Source organism: Microchirus variegatus (genome assembly GCF_963457635.1).
Source record: "Microchirus variegatus genome assembly, chromosome: 12".
Classification (NCBI taxonomy): Eukaryota; Metazoa; Chordata; class Actinopteri; order Pleuronectiformes; family Soleidae; genus Microchirus; species Microchirus variegatus.
In genome coordinates, this window is record NC_139813.1 from 10,073,298 (window position 1) to 10,097,675 (window position 24,378).

The 24,378-nt window shown below is 42.4% G+C and overlaps 2 protein-coding genes across 2 annotated transcripts; both read right to left on the reverse strand.

The window, feature by feature from the left end:
- Positions 1 to 1,824: 1,824 nt before the first annotated feature.
- On the reverse strand, positions 1,825 to 13,593 carry LOC310935122 (calmodulin-1). The gene is made up of 6 exons (XM_083898963.1): positions 13,471 to 13,593; positions 8,158 to 8,188; positions 7,272 to 7,415; positions 3,988 to 4,094; positions 3,568 to 3,703; positions 1,825 to 2,885 (listed from the first exon to the last, which is right to left on the reverse strand). Exons 1-6 carry the CDS (start codon positions 13,471 to 13,473, stop codon positions 2,857 to 2,859), a joined length of 450 nt encoding a protein of 149 aa, XP_083755089.1. The 5' UTR covers positions 13,474 to 13,593; the 3' UTR covers positions 1,825 to 2,856.
- A 3,932-nt stretch (positions 13,594 to 17,525) lies between these two features.
- On the reverse strand, positions 17,526 to 23,607 carry LOC310934518 (26S proteasome regulatory subunit 4). Its single transcript, XM_083898257.1, has 11 exons — positions 23,581 to 23,607; positions 23,059 to 23,112; positions 22,568 to 22,664; positions 22,177 to 22,301; positions 21,893 to 22,078; positions 21,598 to 21,726; positions 20,789 to 20,885; positions 19,861 to 20,050; positions 19,269 to 19,420; positions 18,518 to 18,672; positions 17,526 to 17,837 (listed from the first exon to the last, which is right to left on the reverse strand). Exons 1-11 carry the CDS (start codon positions 23,581 to 23,583, stop codon positions 17,703 to 17,705), a joined length of 1,323 nt encoding a protein of 440 aa, XP_083754383.1. The 5' UTR covers positions 23,584 to 23,607; the 3' UTR covers positions 17,526 to 17,702.
- Positions 23,608 to 24,378: the final 771 nt, after the last annotated feature.

Consider the following 24,378-nt stretch of genomic DNA (forward strand, 5'->3'; position numbering starts at 1 on the left):
CTTAAATGTGGCAGACTTAGAGGACTTGGAGGACAAGAAATGTCCTCATACACATGACAGCCCCCAAAACTACTCTAAATTCTGTAGTATATATATATGCCAGGCCTGTATGTGGCGCTGTAATGCTGCCACAGAAATACACCACAAATGGAGAAGAAGATGTAGAGCCAGACTACAGGCCCGTGACCAACGTTCACAGTGTCTGTGGTTTCACCAGAAATAACTAGAGACACACATTTCTCTGTCCCTTAAGATTCCTATATCAATTCCTAGAAGTAGTCTGATAGCAGTGTTAGTTCTTTTGTATTCCGTTTAAGGCACTTTGAGATGTTTGTGGGTCGTATTTTGGTCTTATTTCAAAGAGAAACAAATGCTACCACTGTGCACCCTTTTTATTTTTTTCAAAATAGTTGTTTAGGTGTGGAAATAATTGCAAATTAATCGTATTGTTCGTTATTTAATTATTTCCTGAATGCACTTTTTGATTGTACATTTTAAATTTCATTTTTCTCTTTTAATATCGACTCATAATAATAATAATCCCCCTTTCAATCTGACTTGGACCAGTTGTGGTAAATCAGAGGAGAGTGGTGCTTCAGTCCCAGCTGTCAGTCAAACTCACAGCTCCTCTGATTGGCTCGTGTAATGCTGCAGGGAGGGGCCTGTGAAGAAGGCACTGTGATCAGTGTGCCTGTGTTTTTCTGCTCTGGCTATTATCAGAGCAGAGTTGCTCCTCCCCTTTCTTGTTGGCCTCCCTTTCTTCCACTCAGCCTCGGCTCATCTGATAAATGCAGAATTCCACAAAAGCCAAATGGCGTCTGACTTGAAACAGATCTGCTGCGATTATAAGAGGAATGAGAAGAATGTTTCCTGAACACGATTCATATCTGTGTGCAAAGAATGAGGTGTGTGTAGTTTATGTTGCCTCGTGTAGGTGTAGGCTGGTAGAGAGCTGTCTCAGTCTATCTTTGGTCAAATTGCACTCCAAATATAGTAAACCAGTCTCTTCTCAGCTGACATTTTGGACATTTTAGTGAGTATGTTGCTGGAGGCCCAGCAGACACGTTTTTCTGCTCGTCTCTTCAGTGTGTGTTGTTTCAAACATGCACACAGCAGTGATGTTGTGGCCTGGTTTGCCTTACTAGGACAAGCCAACATCAGCAGAAGCAGGAGGGTTTATTCAAACTCCCACTTGCCTTTTAAAAAAAACAAAAAAAAAAACAACCCAACATCCCAGTTACAGCATGCTTCTGTTGCCTAGCAACCGGCAGTGTCTTGAGAGGGAAGAGAGCCGTCATCGATGTGTATGTATATCCGTGGCTCAGAGCGAGAGCAAACACACTCTGCTGCCTCTCCCTCCCCTGTGGGCAACTCACTCTCTCTCTCTCCACAGCCTCACCGACATGTAATGGGGCAGAATTCACTCTGCAGATCCTGCTTCTGCTCAACCAGTGACGGCACACGGAGATATTATTAACACATATACTCATTGGCCACTTCATTAGGTACACTGGACACCTAATGACGTGACAGGAGTGGCACCCAGTGTGGTCCAGCCTCTTCAAGGTTCGGCGTTCTGCATACGTTGGTTGTAAGAGGTGCTTCCTATTATTTTTGAACTAGTCTGACCATAAGGCATTTTCGGTTAAGTCACTAAGTGGATATTTTCTCTGTAGATGCTACAGATGTATGTGTGGAAATCCCATGAGAGTAACAGATTCTGAAATACTCCTCTCTACTCCGACACCATGTTCACTGGCAGTTTTGTTGCCTTTTATAGATCATTTTTAGGATAACGCATAACAAAAATGACACAAGGCTTGATAAAGTTCATGGTCTTTTATTTGAAAAAAAAAATAAAATAAAGACTAGCATGTACAACTTGGAATGAATGTAAACTGAACTCAGATGAAGAGCTGCGAAGACTGGTGCGCTGACACTCCGAACAGCATGCGCTGCAAACACAGTACACCCCTCACTATGCTTTTGTCTGAGTCGAGAAACAGAAGAAGAAAAAGAAAAGTGAAGGCCAGTGATTCTCTCTTGCAAGAGGACAGACACTCCATCTCAGCAAAGAAAAGAAAAAGAAAAGAAAGCTCACCGTAAGACTTTTTAACTCCCCCTCCTTTTCAAAAGGGCAGGACGCACAACTACTAAGATGGCCGTCCAAATAACATAACAAAAACAAAAGAACATGCCAAACATTTGAAAATGTATTTTTTGTACATAATTTTTTTTCTCTTTTTATCTAGCATACAATTAAAACCCATTCCACTTTAACTCCACTCTCATCTTAACAGTACAGGGTTCTCTCTCCAAATACAAAAAAACTGTACCAAACCAACAAGAGGACAGCTTATAGTGGAATCAGCACGCTCTGGTAGCCCGGAGGAGGGATGTGGGTGGGGAGGACATGGGGGTTAGTGCTCCGGTCTCAAGCTGCATGCATGAAGAACAGAAAACAGAGAGAGAGAAAGAAGAGATGGCCAGCCCAGACATTTACCACTAGCAAATGGAACTGGAAGGAGTTTGCCAAATGCTTTTGCTTTAGTCTGAAGGTAGTAGTTACAGGGTTTGTTGTTATTATTTTTACTTGTTAAGTACTGATGCTAAACTGATTTCCGAGGGGGAGGGGACAGGATCACTAACCATCATTTTCATGCAGATATTTTTTGTATATTTTTATATTTTTCCTGTGTGGACAGAAGGATAGATTAATTCAACATTCAATTATTTTCTATACAGAAACAGTATGAATAAATGAACATTTTTTTTCCAAGAGGTAAGTAAAACATTTTAACTTTTTTTTTTCTTTTTCGTTTTCTCCTAAGAGGGTCAGGATGGGGCGGACAAGCTTCACTTTGCAGTCATCATCTGTACAAACTCTGCAGAGAGAGAGAGAGGACAAGCAATCAGGACATCAGGTTTACAGCTTTGGCACAGCCTGTTGCCAGTAAAGAGCTGCTAAATTGTTAAGTTTTATTATTTTTTTTAATCAATTCGAGCAGGTTCAGAACAGCCTTAATGGTGTTCAATTTCCAAACAGCTTCCACGCTCATCTCATCAAATCCATTTGATTAAAAAGCTTTTACGTTCTGGAGCAATGTGACGATGATAAGTCTGGGTTACAGTGGGAGTGTGTAATGAGGGCATGTTTCAACTACTCATGTTTGTAGACTTTTCATAAAATATCAACAGCCTTCTGGAAGATGAGTTTAGTCTGTGGTGTAGTGTGTCAGGAGACTGAGAGTAGCGGGATGGGAGATGGAGAGAAAAGCACTCCTGGCACACTGGTGATAAATTCAGAGGGATGATTTTCACCCATCTCTGTTTCACCAGGGCCCATCTACAGCCCCTGTCGTATCAGTAATATTATGTGTGCCTCGCTTAACTTCTGTCACCCTCAGAGAAATACACAGGTTGGAAAATGATGTGCTCTGGTCTCCCTGTTTAATAAAGCTTACATCGTGGCCTAGATACTTAAGCTATTTCTGCACCAGTATCTACTTCCTTTACAAAAGTCTTTATTTGTTATGTTTTATTTCCTTTTTTTAGTGTTAATTTTACCTTCGTAGTTGACCTGTCCGTCTCCGTCAATGTCTGCTTCTCTGATCATCTCGTCCACCTCCTCATCTGTTAGCTTCTCTCCCAGGTTCGTCATGACGTGGCGGAGCTCTGCTGCGCTGATGTAGCCATTTCCATCCTGGAAACGTGCGGCAGGAGATCGTATGTTTAAAAAACATGTAAAAATATCCCCACAGGTTGACAACTGCTTAGGCAAAAACTAATTCCCACTAGATCAATTATGAGCAGATATTGCAGAGAGTGTAAAGCATAGGAAACGGATCTCCTTTCCCCCCCCCCCCCCCATCTGAAAACTCTTACTAACACACAAATACTACAGAATATTATAAAAATATATACTATTATAAAAACTAAGCTCAGAAACGTTATATCTTCATTGTACAATTAAAACTCCACATTTACCTTGTCAAATACCCGGAAAGCTTCACGAATCTCCTCCTCACTGTCTGTGTCCTTCATTTTTCTGGCCATCATGGTCAGAAACTCTGGGAAGTCGATGGTTCCATTACCTGTAATGGGTGATCAATGAGTCACATTTAATCAGCAAAAGCTGCAATTACTTAACAGCTAAGCCCGATAAGTAGAGACAATATAACCCATCATTTAGCTGATGGAAATCACTTGACTGAAAAATATTCATTCGGTGCTGCGGTCATCTTTTTTCCCACCTGTGTGTGTGTGTGTGTGAGAGTGAGACAGTAGCGTTTACATTATTGGATGTGGCATAACCTCTCCCCTGAGGCGTTTGTGGCAGTGGCGTGAATAATCACAGGGAGGGCAGCAGACCTCAAATCATTTTAGTAAGCACATTCCTTCTTGTGACAAACACTACTACTGCAGGCTGAATGGACGAGAGGTGAGGTGGAAGTATATGTGTTTCCGTTTCTGCCTTTAGGGAAGCCCCAGGAGGGGGTTGCGTATGTTACACACAGCACAGCAGCATTGCAGATGAGGGGTGGGGCTTAAAAGTAGTCTACAGAACAGTTTGACCTTCAAGAAGCCTGGATGCATATCTCCTGATGCCCTTGACAGAAACTAAGGCTGAAAGGAGAGTAACAAGGACAATAATGTGTAGGGTGGGGAGCTCCACTCCTGGTCCTCCACTGCTCCTCCCCACTTTTATTCATCCTACATCTTATTTTTCTTGTTAAATATCTAAAAGCATTTCCGGATCATCCAAAAGCTGGTGATGCATACATGCATGCTACAGGATCGATATCTATGTTGCAGTTGTCAAGAAGGGATTACTGGGGGATCAGGTTGTCTTGTCAAGGGAAGGATCTATGAGGAGCTCAGCAGCTCACCATGGATGGAAGGATGGGAGGGTAGGAAGGTGGGTGGGTGATAAAGCTAATGGTGGTAAACTTTGGTTCTATGATGTTTGAGGTCTGAAAATGTTCAATCTTTAAGAACTGCCAGAAAATACATGAAAATTAGTGAGGAGACGAACGTGAAGGCCAGGGAAATCGAGGGTAAGGACCACGGAGGATTAGCCCTGAGATGACTCGGTGGATGGTTTTCAGCACATAGATATATAGAGAATGGGTGTTCATGGATGTAACATAAAGGATGCAGTAATTTGATGGGGCAGATGGTGACCTGATGACCCCAGGTAACAATCTAAGGACCTGTTATCTAACATACAGAGACAGCTATGAGCACAGAGTAAGGGAGGGGGTGTCCTAGTCTTGCAATCAGGCAGGAGTACAAGTGGAAAACCATCATCCTGGGGGCACAATAACAAGACAAGCAAGACAGCCCTTAGGTGATATCTGCTCAACTGCACCTCGAGCCAGCTGCTGTAGTGGAAGATTGAAGGAGGGAGGGAGGGAGGAGGGCAGGCAGGAAGAAAGAGAGAGAAAATTGTGGGAGGGAAAGAGAGAGAGAGAAAAGAGAGGGAGGGAGTGGGTGGTAGAGAGGGAGATGGAGATGAGGGAGATGTGAAGAGGAGAGAATATAAGGAGTGAACCGAGTGGGAGATGGTGCGATTACACATAAGAGGTGCTGACGCAAACTATAGAAGGCTGAGGCATCACAGCGCACTTGTATGTGTGGTCATTGTTTGTTCTGCATCATAAAGTCAACTACCATCGCTGAGATACACTAAGAAAGAGTGATTGTGTAACGACGATGAGTGATGTGGCAGGACTTAGGCTGTTTTTGTCATGCAGTTATTTAATCCATAATTCAAATGCTTTATCTTGTTTCTAACATCTCTTTTACATATTTTACCTCATATGGTCCGACAACGCCAGAAATAAAGAGCACCACTGTATATCATGCTGTAATCCACACTTTACATTAAGTGCAGCTTGGCTTTTACAAACAAATAGCCATCTCTTCATCTAAAGCCTATGTCCCTGCTTCCCATTCATTGTCGTTCTTGAACCACAGCATCCTTGTTTGATAAATAAAGCTGATTTTCAATGGTCCAGCTGACATCCCATGGCTGCCGATGTGGGTACGAGATGTGCAAGGCGCAGAGAGGCCTTATGTAACCACTTTTATTTTCCATTACTAGCTTCAGTGCTGTCTGACCTAGATTGCATCAGCCAAGGGAGGCAGAGGCAGAACAAGGGGATGTTAGTGATGGTGTGTGTGTGTGTGTGTGTGTGTGTGCGCTTGCTCTTTGGTGTAACTGAATGGGAGGGCACTAAGGAAGGTAGGAGGACATTTCAAAAGAGGGACAGCCAAGCTGCGGAGCAATTGATTTCTCCTGATCAATGTGGTCACGTTTACAAAATCCTATAAGCTGACAGAGGACCACAGGGGTAAAGGCCCCACTGATGGCTAACATCCTTGACTCCACTGCCCAAGGACAGTCAGTTTGGCAACTACTCCCTTGCTTTCCTTTTCTGTCTATACCTCTCTTTCATTTTCAGTGCCTTTGAGCAACACTGCATTGCAGAGTTGGTAAACAGAGGAGGAGTTGAATGTAAGAGTCCGTCCCAATTATGGCACCCAGTATGATGCACCAACACTGACAGTCTTTTGACACTAAGCCTGCTCTTCTCACCAGCACGGCAAGCACCTCCTGCACAACCATATCTCTGACATTGAATGACAATGACTTAACTGCTGACACAGAGGGACACGTCATCTGAAAATAAAGCTGGCCGGACAGTTGGCTTGGACAGTTGGATGACAGTTGGCATAAAAGGGAGGGAGGTGGACAACAACATGACTGATGTGTTTCAAAATGGGGCAGTAATGGACATTCTGTCTAATCCCACATCCATTTGTAACAGAGGTTTTATCTCTGCAGTCGTGCAAGGAAATGTTAAAATAATGGCTGCATTCTACCGCAGCAACTGACATGAACTAATGTATCTCAGAGCGTTTGGGATTGAGCTGAAATGATGAGCTGTACAGAAGCATTCTGTGGAAGTCTGGTCACAAAATCATCCACACAATGGATGCAAATTCCTGCCGTCTTTGTTACGCAAGACATGTTTAACACTGCTTGATGATTTAGTCGTCTGTTATTATTTAATAGAAATCAGTACTAAGCTGTAATCTAACACTAGATGCAGTTTTTAGTGTCTTTTGGGATGAATTAAGAGAGATATGCTATCTCTATTTCTTTATTTGGCATCTTGTATGATCTTTAACAGAGAGCTTCACAATTTCTCTCATAACAGGACTAAGTAACTCTCAGTAAATTTGAATATATTTACTCTACTGACCGTCAGCATCCACCTCATTGATCATGTCCTGCAGTTCAGCCTCTGTGGGGTTCTGGCCCAACGACCTCATGACGGTGCCAAGCTCTTTGGTGGTGATGGTGCCGTCGCCATCCTTGTCAAATAAGGAGAAAGCCTCCTTGAACTCTGCAAGAGTGGAGGAAATAGCGACAGTTTAGATAATTGTGGTTAAGTAGTTGTAGACATGTTATATTAGGACACCACATGTTTGCAGGGTTAATGGATTGTTTTAAATGATGTGTTGAGAGGAGCTGTGTTAACTCAGTTAATTTTCAATTGGCCCACATGAGTAAGACAAACAACTGAAGCTATAAATGTGCTGAGCTAACGAGGATCTTATCTCATACTTAGAGAATTAAGTGTAGAACTGGAGACATTCTATGTAGGTTGGCATGTTTTTTTCAAAGTTCTGAACGTCAAGACCACGAAGCCCCATCCAAGCAAGTGCAGGAAATAGTGAGCATTGGTGCATGCTAATTAACCACAGAGGGGGTTTGACTGAGATGAAACTGATTGCCTCCAATTTTAACACAGAGCTCACATCATTTATTTATCAAGAATATCAGTGAGGCTGAGTGCTTTAAACTTCATGCAAGATGTGCCTGAAAACTGTCTATTCACTGTGTCTTTATGGGTTTCCGTCCTGACTCATGAAATGCTAGAAATACTTCTTCCCCTTACTTCCTGTTCAGTTTGTGTAATCTAATTATCTACCAAGGGATGTGGGCACCAGATCCTTCAATTTTCTCTTTCATGTAATGTTCTCTGTAGGTGAAGTAAAAGAAGCCAGAACTGATCCACCAATAGCCGGGAAAAGAGTGAATACTGTGACTGTGAAGTAAAGGAGAGAAGATTTCTCTGTTCCTACCTGCAATCTGCTCCTCTGTTAGTTGGTCAGCCTGTGGTTGGGAAAAAATAGGGAGGGAGAGAGAATAACATGCGTGTTATTCAATAAGGCAATTCTTCCAAAACCCAAACAGTTTCGTCATTACATTCCTCATTGCCCCCACCCACCAGCCACCACAGGGCTTGACACAGTGTCCACAGTGTTCAAGAGGCTGTTGGCCTCATTGCAAGGCCACCGTCAAAACAGTAACTGGAATCTACTCATAGGGCTGCAAAGATTTACCAGTGACAATGCTTTCAATGATAGTCAGAGGCTTCAAAATGTGTAACCTAATAATCCCATAACATATTTTGTCAATAGTACATTTTGCTCTCAAAATTAAACCGTGTCCAATTAATTTTGTCTCTTTGACGTAAAGCTGGTCTCATCTGACTTTGAATGCCATATAATTCATTCTACTGCTGAAGATCTGGTAGCAAAGGCTTATTTTAAGGGGTTTTAAAGGGTTATGTTTGTTTGGAGGGTGTTTGTAAAGCTAGTTCCATGGGATTGTATTAAAGTAGGCCATCATGGTGGTCCTCACAGTGTGGACTGCTGGGAAACAGCAAGGTAGCATAATTAAACTGATAAAGTGCTCTCTCCAAACCAGGAGAAAATGGTTTGACTTTGACAGGGCTGTTTTAGGACATTTCAGCATAGGAGTGTTTCCCATAGTCCTAGCAACAGGGGAAAAACTCCTGCTAGGTTGCCACAGTTTGGTTCCCCTCCCAGTTTGTTCCATCCACTAGCTGGGGTTCTGTCCTGATGGATAGTGACTCACACATGCTTTAAATGGCTTGGAAGTGAGTATCCAGTGCCAGGCCTTTACATAGATGGATCCAGGCTGCTTTGTAAAAGGAAGCACCGATTTGAAACAAACACCCACAACATTAGAGTGTGAATACAGAGCTTGTGGTGCAAAAAAATGTACTCCCACAGGTACCCTACCTCATCAACGCTTCATTATCGCTTCATTATCAGTAACACAACACTGACATGATTGAGCTTAGAAACAAAGAAGGAACACATGAGCAGATGTGCCCATACACATATTAATGTTCATGTACTTTGAACACACACGGTCATGGGTCTCTTTCAGGGACAATACATAGACATTTATCTTTACTTTCCTGGAGAACAGAACCACTTCGAGCCTAACCTAAATCCCTGACCCAAAAATCTGCTTTCTCTCAAGTGATTACACAGCTTGTGTCCCCAATTGGACAAGCCTTCCCCAGTTAACTGGTTTTGACTTAAATCTGTCCCTAACAGTAACCTATGACAATCACTCTCTCTCTTACACACACATCTCTTTTAAAGGCGTTCTTTCTCAACACCAATACTTTCCATCCCTGTGTTTCTTGTGCATTAGTCAGAGTAGCCAGTTCTGCGTCTGAGCAAATTCCTCCAGCCAGCCACGTATTTAAGTGTTTGTAAGCAATCTAGCTGTGGATACAGCAGAGCCCATCGCCAATAAATGAGTCACACTCAAAGGACCTTTTTAACAGCTGACAGGTGAAATGTATGGAACTAAATACTGAGACAAAGCCATTGTTAATGTTATCAGTAAGATCTGTGCTCTTCCTGCTACAAAATTTCAGAGTGTCTGCTATGAAAGAGGCTTTTCCCATGTGTAAACCTGAGCTTCATTGCATCCATGTGCTGGGATGAGGGTATTTCAGTTTGCCAGTGAATTGAATTTGATGCATAATAACTCAATTTGGTTACAAGGGATGAGACTGAGCAGATCGCAGCATGATACACTGCAAGCTGACCTTTAGCTGCTCAAAAAGACAAAAGGGGCCTGTACTCATGGCCTGAACAACAGCAGCAGCAACCAGAGGATTGATTGATCTGGTCAGGGTTGTTCATGTATAACTTCAGCAGCGCTCATATGATTAGCTGACATGATTCAATAACCTGCTCCACACAACAGAGCTTGTTTGTCTTCTTCCTCCCCACACCCTCTTCCTGTCTCCATTTCCATCTTTGACAAAGGGAAATGTCAAGAGACAACACAGCCTTCCCAGCACAAACATGCCACCCAGCATGCACAATATTTTGACTTTTATTCAGCCGTTTGGTTTTCAGACGCCATCTTACCCAGTCCCTCTTGTGTCTTATGTGCTGTCCTTGTCCTGACTTCTCACTCTTCAGTGGGAATGAGGATCGCTTCCTATCTTAGTCATCCTCTTTGTCATACTGTGTTGCTCCTGTTGTATCTATGCATCCTCCTGTCCCCTGCTGTCTTTCTAAGTGGACTGGGTGTGGGGTTTGGTGAGTCAGTGCTATGGATCCTCCTTTGGCTTAGGCCCAAAATGCCGGGGCCTGAGAGTGCTACTGCACTGCCCGCTACCGGCCCATCCCTTCCTTTTTGCCTTTCTCTTCCTTTTTTCCCCTGGCACTTGGACTGCGGCCATCACCAACTCCTCCTCCCAAAGACCTTTTCCCCTCAATGATTATTTTTTTTCTCCGTGTGTATGTGACTGTGACCATATTTTTCAAAGGAAACTCCCTGTGAATCATCATCCATAGTGTCTTGTGGACATGGTTGTTCAGACCTCCACTGTTAATAACAGCTTTTTTAGCATTGTGTGTTTGTGTTTTGGGGGGGGGGGGGGTGGTGCTCTGTTGGCAGTAGTCCGTTGGCACAAGTTAGTCAACAACTCCCAGTTGCCCAGGCAGCCATCCTCAGCAATGCTCTCCAAACTCAACTGCGGGACGCAGGAGGCAGTCCACTGGGCCAGCAAGGAATATCTTGTACTCTCACTTGATGCCTCACCACACCTGCACACATCCTCCCCTCTTCGTTCTTAATTCACTCTTATGGGGGATGCGAAATGGTGCCAGAGAAACCACATTATTATTTTCAGTTTGTACCACCAATCAACATTTATCAGGTTCTCCAGTGTGAGGTACCCAGACAATTCCTCAAAACAGTTTCTCTATATTCACCTTGTGAAAGGTGCAAAAACCGGCTGACAGATGGGTGTGACACACACACACGCTCTCAAACACACTAGCATTCATCGTGACACGAGCACAAACACAAAGAGTCAGTGTGACACAACACTCTCCTTCTATTAGAGCCCTTAGCTCCACAGAATGCTGAACGCCTCTTCTCTTTGAGGCTGGACAAAAGACAGTGAGGCCTCTGGGCTGGGCTGCATCTGGATGGGAGGAGGGAGAGAGCACGGGGCAGCTGTGGATCAGTGGTGGAGCAAGTCATCGCTCAAGCAGAAGGTTGTGTCGTTGAGCCTTTGCTCCACTTGTCTTCATGCTGATGAGTCCCACAGCAAGAGACTTAACCCCAAGTTGCTCCTTATGGCTGTGCGAGCAGCGTGTGAATGGGTACGATGTGTGATAGAGTACTGCAGATAAATGTTGTATGAATGTGGCAAAACTGTAATGTAAAGCAGCTTTGAGTGGCTATCATGACTAGAAAAGCGCGATATTAACTAGAGACCATTTTACCACATAAACAACACCAGCCTCCCTACACCCAGCAGACAAGGCTGCTCCACCATATGGCCTGGTGGCAGTTGGTGGCTGGGTACTCCTCCACACCATAGAGAGCACTCGGGATGTGGAACATGGCTAGGTGTTGCCGCCAAGCATATAAATTATTCACTGCAGTGGATCAGATGTCCGTCAAGTTACTAAACATGCATCAGCAAACAACAGCGTAACAGGAATACGATAGGGCCTTAGCATGGTCCAGCTACTTATTCGATACTTCCACCTCAATGGGGGAGGCTGTTTCCACCTCAGTGGGCGTATTGATGCAGACAAGAGGCTTACGCCTGTGGATTTAAACTTTTCAGAGATGCTGATACGCAGGCAAACACTGTAACAATTCCACTTTACACTCCAATTACTGTGCCGCGTTGCAACATGAAACTGCATCGTGGCTTGATACCATATATGGGATATTTGATCAGAGCAGAGGGGTGAAAGAGGCCTACAGCTTCTCGGTTCCCTCTGGCCATTAATGATCTATCAAGCTTGATAATCAACGAACCGGGATAAAGGCCTATTTTCCACATCTACATCTGGTTACTTTTTTCGAATGTGACGTTGCCGGTGATGGGGCTGTTACATTAACTCATGACAGATGTTGGTGTGCATGTGAGCATGTGTCTCCCAACATCTGGTCAAACAGGTTTCATAGAAATTAAGTTGCAACAGCTTCATATCATATATATAACTATATAACAGCATGGAAACATTTCAGCAATATTTGTATTTGACAACAAGTGGTGTCACTTTTACATACTGCTGACGTTTTTATGATGGCTATTGGCTAGTAGCAGAAAGAGCTTCTTGGACAACCCACATTTGCATAACATCAGAAATTTGCAAAGAGGCAACCAAATCAGCCGACATGACAAAAACGATAACACAGCCGGCAGCAGATAAACCCTGGTAGCCTGCAGTAAAGGCGGAACTGCGTGTCTTTCTACCACACTAACACAGACCAAACCAGGTCTGCACTATAACCTTGTAATTACAGAATATGGTCTGTTTCCGTTGCGGAACACTGACGAGACACAGTTGTGCCATGCTCCCATCATGGCACAACAAGGCACGGCTTGAAGCAAGATGGTGCAACCGAGAGAAAAAAGGGGGAAACCACACGCAGCCAGGTCGTTTCCCCATCACTGTACTTATTCACGCCGTTTTTACAGAAATGAAAGCGCCAACGTATCTGGGACATTTGAGAAGGTGCCGTCTCTTACAGAGGAAACGTCAGTGTTAGTAAAAACCGTTGCACATGTGTTCAAACACGCCTGCGCTGCTCACACACTGAATGTGCCGCACACACTCAATTATTATGCTGTAATAACACAATGTTAACTTGTGCGAGTTATTCCCATGACACCGAATCCAGTCCAGCAACCGATTGAACACGCACCACGGGAGCCGTGAAGCGCCCACTTGATCCGCTACAGCCGGATAGCCGAATAATGCTCTGTATGAATTGCGCAGTTATGAGGGGAAATGCGTTCCCATTTTGAATGTGAGTACACTCTCAGCCAAAGAATACACGCATTAACAACGCCAGTCTATAACTGGGCTTCGTGTTAATAAGCTAAAACGCATAGAAAACACCAAACGCGGGCGTTTTCCGTGCTGAGCAGCTCACAAGAAACAACCGATGACTGAACAGCAGATGTGGGAGCGATAAAAAAAAAAAAAAGCGTTAAACCGCATCTACAGCTGCAGTACGAGCAGGCTGTACTTGCTAATATAACCCAATTTTCCCAGGTACACAGAATGAATGAGAATACATACCATGTCGGATGGTGTTGTGTGCTTGTTGGTCTGTGGAGGCAGACTAGGAGTATGCTCGTTCCTTAGATGGAGTTCCACTGGCGGGTTAGCAGCGTGTATATTGGCCGTGGCCAGAATGGGGATTGTCTTTTTGTATCCCTCCGCCGCACTAGCGCCTATCCCACTTCCTTATTTCAATTCAGCGCTGTTGCAGCAGCAGCAGCAGCCCAGGCCTCCAGCTGAAGACATGCCAATCACCAGGCTGAAAAGCCTGCAGTGCACAGCATCCTGACACACAGTTAGTCACAGAGGCTGAGCACCACTTCATCCATCCCTGCAGAATCAACTTTTCATGACTACAACATCAATTTAATTAGAGGAATTATGACATAAAGAGACCTGCACATTCAAAACTCACATACGTCATGTTATTATTACATAGTTGTGCATGATTATTGATGTTGATGATGAGTTTGATGTCCGTTATATTCACAAGCATGTCCCACTTTTGCAGTACCACATGCTGCAGAAGAACATGACTTGCAATAAGGATTATTTGATGGGACTTTGTTTGCTCAGCCCCCTGAGAGCTGCACTTAAGCTGCAGGTAAACGCTGCAGCAATGAAGCTGCACATTTAAAATGAATCAAAAAAATAGTTATTGAGTTGTTATGGTTTACATAAACACTGTAATTAACTGTAGGTAAAGGAAAATTAAAACTGAGGCATCTCCATCCATAATATCATCATAATATAATCATAATAACATCATCATTTTCTGAGCCAGGAAGTAAAAAAAAAAAAAAAATTACAGAAAATCTAGATCTCTTATGTGAATTCTAGTTATTTGTTGTTGTTTTAGTTTAAATACATATTTGTTTTCCTTAATTATTATAAATGTATCATAGCAAAAAATATTACATTAACTAATGTTATTCATGTGTAAGACAATGAACAAATTGACGTAAGCACAAAAAGGAAGGCACAATATTGGACTGTGGTTCCAAATTGAAGTTACAAATTCATATTATTTTGTCGTTTTTGTTTGTACTTTTTATTATAAAGTCAAATATCCCTCTCGGTCCACTGCCTTCACCATACTCTGTCATTAAATGGCCATTTCCAGCCAATTTGAGCCTTTAATCAAAACACACAGACTTGACAGGAAATAAAAAAACTGTAGATTTTATAATTGAAGCTGATACTTGTGAGAAGTGAATGTACTTATGATGTTTGGCTAGTATTACTTATTATAAGTAGAAGTATTGGCACAATTACCACAGAAAGAGAGTGGATTGTCCCAGTACTGGGGACTAGTTTGCAGCCGCGGAAGGATACCTCGAGAGTAGGAGGCGGCCTGGTTGACGCTGGAGAATTTGTGATGTCGTTTCTGATTGGCCGCTGCAGACCTGCAATATTATACTGCATGTGTCGGCTGCATCGATTGGCTACACGGGACCTGCATTGCACCAGGCAGTGGCACTTGATGGAAATATAATAAATATAAATACGGGGATGTTTTAAATCAGCGCCGTGTTTCTTCTGCCTCTTTTATGTCTGTAATTATTCTGATTATTCTGGTGAAGACGAGTGAGGGAAAAGGCGACAAAGAGGTTTTCATTGGTGCGGGGCGAATGTTTGATAGGCTCTAAAATGGGAAGTACGCAGACGTACTATTGGCTGCTACCGAGTCTGGCAGGCCTGCGTAAAATTAACAACAGCACACGGCAGTGATGCTGCTAGTTCGGGCCGGTTTATGGATACGTATTTTACATTTAATACATCAAATACTACCAATACTATTTTCTGTATTACACTGGAGACGGATACGCAGCATGAAGCATGTAAGGCTGTGTGAATGACGACGTAGGATTTGGCAGCAAAGCAGATAGTATCGCGAGAGTACGTGGAGAGTGTGTGTGTGTGTGTGTGTGTGTGTGTATGTGTGTGTGTGTGTGTGTGCGTCAGACAAAGTATCGCGATAGTACCAGAGTAGGGCACCTGACAAAAAAGAAAACACCACTCGGTGGACAACGTGTTGAAATATTGAAATCATGAAAGATTTAAAAATGTCTTTTATGTGAGGATTATAAGGCAGAACCATATATCTATGAATCACTCTCATGCGTCAGACAGCACACTCTGTTTTGTTGTTAAGATGTTTCTAGTGTGATTTAATGTAGTTATAGCCACATAAGATGCCTCACTGTGAGTTAGTTGGTGTGTGTGTGTGTGTGTGTGTGTGTGTGTGTGTGTGGTACGCATGTAGTCAACCTTGTGAGAGGAGTTGTCTCTTCAGCTGATAATAAGAATTATAATACAAAACAAGCCTGGTGCATTAAATGGAGCTATACTGTACATAACAGCCACTGGAATCTATATTTATTGATTGGTCCTGTTGATCATACTCTTGTTTTATTTTATTCACTTACAGTCCATGCTTGGATGACTTAAGCCATCCATGATGACTTAATTGTTAGAATTAACAACCGTGAATAAGCACTGAAGGAAAAAAGACGTAAACAACTTGACATGATCATTTTCATGTTCAAGTTTAAAAACAAACAAAACAACAACAAGAAAACGCTGTAGTTCAAACTCAGAAACCAGGCTGTTAGTCGTCCTCTCCTCAGGTCCAGGAACTCTTAACTTTAATCTACTGGAACTAATCGCGACTTCTTACTCTGTTTGTTTGCCACTGTTGTCCTGTTTACCAGGAAAAATAGCTGTTACATAAGCACAAATATGTTTGTCCCCCCCCCTCCCCCTCACTGCTCCTAAATCTCTAGCTTTCAGAGGGTTAGGGCACAGAACGGGTCATAGTTTAAAGGCCTTTATTTGCTTTTATGCAGAGCTACATGTAGTAAAAGTCAACCTGTGCATACCGTCACTGACCAATAACGTGGATGTGGCCTGGCGTGTCATCACCCATCAGTGGCTCTGTGCTCACGAGGATGGTTTAGAAACACCCAACTCAGAGATTGCTTTAAGCTGACAGGGCAAATGTCTCATTAGAGAGCAACACTCCTCTCCTTGTAACCCTCCCAGCCTTTCTGGCCCAACATGCCACGCTTGATTTAAATTGTTTTTTTTTCCCTCCCCCTCTCTCCACCATTTGCTGAACGTGCTGCAATGTATGAGCAGCAGTTGAAATGCATGACTGATTTAATAAGGAGCGCTTGAGAGGAGGGGGCTGCAGTGCAGCAGCAGCAGCAGCAGCACCGGTCTCACTCCAGCCCAAAGATGGCCCTATAAAGTGGTTCGATGCTTGCTGCATGGGGCCACTTTCTGCTGAGCACTGAGTTACACATGGCTCCACATCAAGAGGAATTAAATCAGCGCTGCCGTTCTCCACATGTCAGACTGCAGCAAAGGCAGCTTAGCTGGATTTACTTAACCGTGCTGTAATGACTTACAAGGCTGCTTTAAATTGAAGACAAAAATCAAATTACAAGCCGCACTCATCTCCTTTCCGCGCGTGTACATTATCAACAAAAACATGCACCAAAACCAATTTTTACTTCTCTATTGCTTTGGAACATTTCCCTTATTACAGATAAGAGTTAGACATAAGTGCAGAGACATTACACAACTCTTATGGGAAATGTCAGAGTAAAACGCTACAGTCAGGACATTCTATCTTATTGTGTAACCTCGAGATTTAATTATGCTTATCTGTGCTGTGTGTGTGTGGAAGTGAAACGGTATATTACAGTATCTGGTGACTTTTTTTAAGAGGCTGGGAAAATACCCTCAGGACTTCACCTCTGGCCTATGGCACCAAACATGACTTTGCAAATTGATACGAATGATTTTGTTTGCGACACCGAACGCTGAGACTCAACTAATTGAATAATTCATGTGATTAATCATCTCCAGATATTACAGCACAGAGATGAAGTCAATAAAGTGGAATCTAGTAAAGAGCAAGGCATCAACCGATGCTGCCTCTGAACAAATACGGTTTTAACGTGAGCTGCAAGCCAAAATGGTCATGTATATATATTTGTGAATAAAAAAAGGAGACAAGCGATAACAAACACACCATCATCTGATAATTCTTTTCTCTTTTTTTGTTGTTTTATTTAATGTCTTAACAAATAATAACAGGAAAGTGGGATAAACCGGACAAGACATGCACAAAATATCAAAATTCTCTCTGGGAAGACGCACGAGTGCCTCCCCTCTTTCACACAGCGACACACGGAGGAAGGGTGGGGTGAGAGGGAGTGAGAGAAACAAAAGTTTGAAGGTTAGAGGTAAAGCCCCTCTGGTGTGCCCTCTTGCTTCTTGTACAGGACATTTTCCTTGGACTTTTTGAAGTCTTCGTTTGTGACCTTCATGCGGCGCTCTCGCAGAGCCATGAGACCTGCTTCTGTGCAGATGGCCTGGGGGACACACAGAGGGGAGAGGAACATTGTTGAGCTTCATCAATGTTTTAAATAAGGGAAGGTCATCCTTATACAACTGAACAACACACGGAAACAAAGAGCAGCTTTTTGTTGTGTATCAGTTTTGTTTTATTAGAGAGCAGACTAGTAACTCGTGCAACAGCAGGGATGGAAACCAGTTGTGTGTGGAGATATTTGAGTTTGAGGAAAAACATTAATGTCAATTACAGTCTTGTTTTTGTCGAAAGTAAATACTGCAGTAGCAGGCATTTATTCTACTTTTTCCTACTGTGACCGACAATTTAACATGAACTGATTACTTTCATGTCGTATTAGTCTTGTCAAAGTGTCATTATGTCGCAGCCCACATGAGGGCAGCAAAGTGTGGTCATCGAGACATGAAGAGCTTACTGTGCAGTCGACACTGGGATAATAACAGCCGTCATGAACATTTAAAAGGGCTTCACTTGGTTTTCTCTGTTCTGTCACTCACTGCTGTCACCTTCTGAAAACAACACCTACCATGCTGTTCAAAGCACTCTCATGTAAAGACAACATAGCGTTACAAATGTTTGTATAGAAGATAAGTATAAGATACAGTGTCCTGTTTTATTGGCCTAACTAAAACATGTAAACTCTTCCCTTACAAGAGCTTGAAGATTTTGTTATTGTCTCACCTTGATGTCTGCCCCTGATAGATCATCCTTAGCCAGGATGAGGTCATCGAGGGTGACGTCATCTGCGACGGTCATGCGGCTGGTGTGGATATTGAAGATCCTCCTCTTGGTCTTCTCATCCGGCAGAGGAAACTCGATCTTCCGGTCGATTCTCCCTGAGGTGGAGGGAGAGGGGAAAACAAAAATGTGAGTAACTGATTGCAAAGTACTTGCAAAGTGGTTGTTTCTATGCATTTATTTTTGTTTTATAGAGTAGATTAATTCCAGTGGCAGTCAATCAAAACTACTGTGATTAGTAAACACAGTGATGCACACTATCAAAGAACGCAATAAAGCACCTTTGATGGCTCTGCCCAGACTATTTTCACACTAACTTTCCTCAGAGCAGTAAAACATTTAAATAGCAGAACTGACGTGCAGTAGTTTTCAGCTGGAGATTCAGTCGATGCAGAGTGGGCCAATGAATTATTAAATCACAGAGGGCTGAGTAAGAGATTTGAAACAGGCAACAACAGTTTTTCATTAAAAAAAAAGAAATGGTCCTTATTCTTCTGACTGTTTGAGGATAAATGATGAGGAAGAACTCTGTACGTTATGTACATAAATTCATTTGTTATATACAAATGACCAGCTCTATTCAACAGTTCCAAAGTCAGAAAAAAACCTACTGTACTTCCTGTCATAACAGTAAACCTAAAAATAATCAGTGACAGATACAGGCAGAGCCAGACCCAGCCACGTTCCCACTGACCAGGTCTGATGAGGGCTGGATCCAGGGTTTCTATCCGATTGGTGGCCATGATAACCTTCACGTCTCCCCGCGAGTCGAAGCCATCAAGCTGGTTAAGCAGCTCCAGCATGGTCCTCTGGATCTCCCTCTCACCTCCAGAATTAGAGTCATACCTATACACCACACACACAAAAACAAACACAGGGCATGGGCTTTAATTTTAAACATTTATGGAGTCCACCTTATTGTCTTACATCAACAGACACCAAGGACTTCAAGCTTGTCCATCATGTAGTCTTGTTGTCATGGACTCACTTAGCCAAGTTGTCTGCAGTCTCTTCCATGTGCAAGCTCATATATTATTTAGCCCGTCGATATTCAACCGAAGTCACAGACAGGCTCATTTATTTACAACAGCTGATATACTACCCAAAAACAATGGTGCCATTTTCTTCTGACACGGAGGAAAAACAGCCATAAATCTTTTGATTTAGCACATTGACTCCATTAACTTTTAACCAATGTGCACTATGAAATTTGATAATACCAGTTCATGAACTGGAACTGTAAATGATAAATGACTGCTCTGTCTTAAGTAACCCCACCCGTTTACCTTTTAGTGCCGATGGCATCAATCTCATCGATGAAGACAATGGAGGGAGCGTGTTCCTCTGCCACCCTGAAGAGCTCTCTGACCAGCTTGGGCCCGTCTCCCAGGTATTTCTGAATCAACTCTGAACCTACCACACGCAGGAAGGTGGCTGATGTCTGATTGGCTACAGCCTTGGCGAGCAATGTTTTTCCTACAACACACACAAACACAAGTTTAGCATTTCAAAGTATACATTATTTTGAATTAGTGGGGGTACGATATCAATTCTGACTAGATATTTGAGACATTTTACAGTTAAGAAACATTTAAGACTTTCAGTTTCTTTGAGGTCTCTCAGATTTTGTCGTCTTTCAGTTTCCCTAAACTGCCATTCTTTAATGAAAACACCTGCTGCACCAATGCTACTACAACATACTGTTTAAATGTAATATAATATCATCATCCTCATTTACTTTATTGGCTTAAGTCATTTTCAAATCATTTCCACTATGTCGCACTGATTTTGCACCACTGGGAGGCTGCAGGAGGCTGGTGACTGTCTGTCCTTGTTGTGCTGGTGCCCTTTAAAAAAGACCACCATGGAATTTGTCGGCAATGTCAAACAGCGGCTTACCATCTCACCTCTGGATGTTATTTGAAAAAGACAAAAAAGTGACTGGCAAAAATATTAAAAGGTCAGGTTTTACTTTGTCCGTCTACAATTTTGGCAGTACTATTATCTATAAACAGTCAGACTGTATGGACAGAGTTATCACTTTTCTTTCACTTTTATTACAATGGTTGGAAACCACAGCATTGCAGCCAGTGTCTTACAAGCAGGGCAGATATTAACAGTTGGACATTAGCTTCTTAAAATAGTCTTTTTCTTGCTTGTTCTTATTCAAAAGAGCAAGTGTTATGTGTAACTTATGTTTACTGAAGCACTTACCTGTGCCAGGTGGTCCATACAGGATGACACCTTTGGGAGGCTTAATACCCATCTCTTCATAATACTCTGGATGTGTGAGAGGCAGCTCCACTGACTCCTATTGAACACAAAGGAGCACAACAGTCAGATGATGATGATTATGAGGGACTGAATTATGAGGAAAATTGAGTTTTGTTTTGCTTCATTGTTTACCATTTTAGAGGGATGGGTGTCTGACATACAGATGCCTTACTCTTGTGTAATGTAGACTATGATTCATGTTGTGACCAAGCATAAATGAGATCTGTGCTACAATGTGGCTACTGACAAATACGCTTGTAAGTCGGGCATTTGCAGTTAAGGAATTTCCAATGCAGTTATTGAAAGTGGTTATTAGTGCATATGCCTGAAACACAGTGAGATGGCACTAAAAAGTGTCGCTAATAGAGGTTCAGAGCTGTTTAAATTAAAATGAGTGTATGTTTAGTAGATTGTGAGCATAATTAGTTCAAAATAGCAGAATTTGTCAAATTGTAGAGAACAGTAGTAAACAGCGTAATGTCAATGAAACAGGAAGTGACAGAATACGCCCCTTGCAGTATGTCACTCACTGCTGCTCTTAAAAGGGGCACGGCACCTGTTCAGCCACCTGTGCAGTTGCCATTGTTTCTGTCAAAATTGTTCTGAATTGAGGTACATTGTGTGTTCGATTGTGGCGGTGGCCTTCATCCTCTGTGGTGGTCTTGTTCTTACTTCAGAGTTCCATCTTTGTGGTTCCCCCCCAACAGCCCTACTAGTAAGTCTGCTAAAATCCCTGCAGTATACTGTACCTTGATCTCCTGGATCTGATTGTCCAGTCCTCCAATGTCAGCATAGGTTTCTTGTGGGGCCTTCTCTACCTTCATCACTGTTACCAAAGGATCAGTGTCGTCCATCAGCACCCCGATTACAGCATGAACCTACCCAGGATACACAAACAATGAATGAGAACATTCACACAAATGATCATAGTGGGAATGTTTTTGCTTGATTGGTGGGTTATTGGGTATAGTTGGTAGTCATTACTGAAATGATTATTCAGCAAACAGGTGTAAATCTAAAGTAAGGATGATGGTGGAATATTACCTTGTGGTTGAGCAGCACAGAACATCCTGGCTCCAGCAAATCCTTATCCACAAAAGATAGAATGCTGACATAGTGCTCCGATCCCACTGAGGTGGAAACAATGGCGTGGTTGTCATCTATGATTTCCTCCAGGGTGCCCACAGACATGGGTGTCCCTCTCAGGTCATCCACCTTTGACCTTTCCTCCTGTTAAATAGAGGCAATAAGTTGATTATTTTTCCTACCATTCAACCAAATATGCAGCACAAAACAATTTTTCAGGGACTAAAGTAACAACGTCTGACCTCCTGCTTCTCTTCCAGGGGTTTCATCTGCTCCTGGTTCCTGATGAACTCCTCCTCCATCAGGAGGTAGTCTTTGATACGCTCCTGCTTGAGCAGCTTCAGGCGGCATTGAGTGTGAGGGGTGACTGAAAAATAGCACACGTAGAACTTAATTGTCTGTATTTTGATAGCGCTATTCTTGTCTTAATGACCACTCAAACTATTCACACGCTATGTGGAGATTCACACTGATGTGTGTCAATGAGTTTCTCCTTGTGTGTTTTTGTAGAAAACAAAACAGTGATATGGACAGTTGAACTGAACACTTACGTATGTGTATCAGTCATAAAACAGACAGAGGCAATGGTCAGCTCAAATATTTTTCTCTTGTTTATTTTTCTCAGTGTCTTACCCAATGGTAGTTTGCTGGCAGCATCTGGTCCCTTGGTCTTCTTCTTTTTCTTTCCAACTCTGGTGGGAATTGGAGGCTCATACTTCTTTTTCTTATCCTTCAGTAAGAAGTGCAAAGACACGTGTTAGAAAGAGTGTTCATATTTTAGAACATTTGCAGAACAGTGATTTATGTAGTAACAGAATCCACCTTTGGCAAATACTCCCTCAGTAGTTAACCTTCACTTTACTATATTTATATTCAGTGGCATGTGCCATACAAAACATGTATGGCCAGCCTTTCTAACTGTGAGTAGTGATCTATTGTAAGACCATATATTTTCATAAAAAACACAACACAGTTGCTGGACGCTGTGTCACATATGGCTGGTGTACATCCCACACTCTTGTTATTATGTTTTCATATAGCCTGTAATGGCAGAGTTAGTTGTAAACATCCGTGTTTAGCTGACAGGCAGAGACAATGGCGAACAGAAGCTGTGTCACTCTCACCTTGTCATCCTTCTTGCCTCCTCCTGGACCGTGGCCACCACTCTGGTTTTGACCCTAAATTCAGACAGGTGATAATATGAGTGATGAAAAATCAGTAGTTAGCTTTACATCAACTACTTAGCTTAGCTGATTACAATTTGCAAAGGCCGCCGCTACATGGTCATAGCACAGTTAAAACGTCTGGTTGTCCACATACATATGAGCGATAAATATTATTGACAAAGAAAAATCACTTGTATTGATATTATGAGAGCATCGACTGCCCCTATACGGTGAATGACTTTGCTTCACGGAGCCACTGCTACAAACCGACAAAAAGAGCTAACGTCGCTAGCCTTTCGCTAGTAGGTCGTGGACGACTGGAAAGTATATTGTTGATTCACAAATAAAACATTAAAGCAACCACAAATACACGGCGGTGATCGTGTTAAGGTTTAAATCCATCCGTTATGTTATCTTGGTGAATAAAACCGTTTAATATAATATATGAACGAGCCGCAGAAAAATTGCTTGCTCACTTACCATAGTTACTTGTCGCTTTGGAATGACGTCAGATGATACGGCAGCAGTGCTGGGCAAAAATACTTTTTTTTATTTATTAAAAAAACTTTATTAACAACTCCATTGTTAGACAGTAATGAAGACCAAACGTGGCAAACATATATCTTCAAAGCGCTAAGGTATGAATACCAGATTAATAAAGGGAGGAATGGGAAATACAAATGCAGAATTTGGGGCTATAAGAAAATCTCTCGTGGTCAAACCAGCCGACACTAAATTTGGAGTGCCCTCGTATTCCAACCCTTACGGTAGAAGCGACACAACAGCTCAGATCAAGCGCACATGCAGGATTAGTGACATCCGGTTTTTCCAAGTAAAACAAAAGCGTATGCAGTCAGAAAATATTACTGTTTTTTTCTCAATTGGTTTGGCTCAGAAATTACATTCTCAAAACAACATGGACAAATCTCCAAACCACTTGGCAATTGTCCACAACAGAATTGCATTTGTCATTAATTTCATCAAATTGCAATTGTCTTAGTAGGCCTACATGTCTCAATATCTCATTATATATTTGGAAATGATTAAGCATAGTTAGCCTACATTTAGCGCAATTTCCAAGTGAATAGATCTTGTTGATCTAAACTGATTGTCAATTCTCAGTCTGATGGTTGTTCTCTGCAACACATGTCAGCATCATTTCATTGTGTAAGTCATCACTTGCACAATAGTCTGTTCAATTGTCAATATTAGTCAAGAACAGAATACCATGGATACCACATATGAATCTCTTGGGACATTTGATAAATTGACAGTCAG

Excerpts from the sequence above, each read along its gene's own strand:
- LOC310935122 (XM_083898963.1), bottom strand. Across the intron at positions 7,416-8,157 it reads AACAGAGGAGCAGATTGCAG|AGTTCAAGGAGGCTTTCTCC; the intron begins GTAGGAACAGAG and ends CCACTCTTGCAG. Across the intron at positions 3,704-3,987 it reads CTTTCCGGGTATTTGACAAG|GATGGAAATGGCTACATCAG; the intron begins GTAAATGTGGAG and ends GCACGTTTCCAG.
- LOC310934518 (XM_083898257.1), bottom strand. Across the intron at positions 22,302-22,567 it reads TGCCAGCAAACTACCATTGG|TCACCCCTCACACTCAATGC; the intron begins GTAAGACACTGA and ends GCTATTTTTCAG. Across the intron at positions 17,838-18,517 it reads TATCAGGGGCAGACATCAAG|GCCATCTGCACAGAAGCAGG; the intron begins GTGAGACAATAA and ends TGTGTCCCCCAG.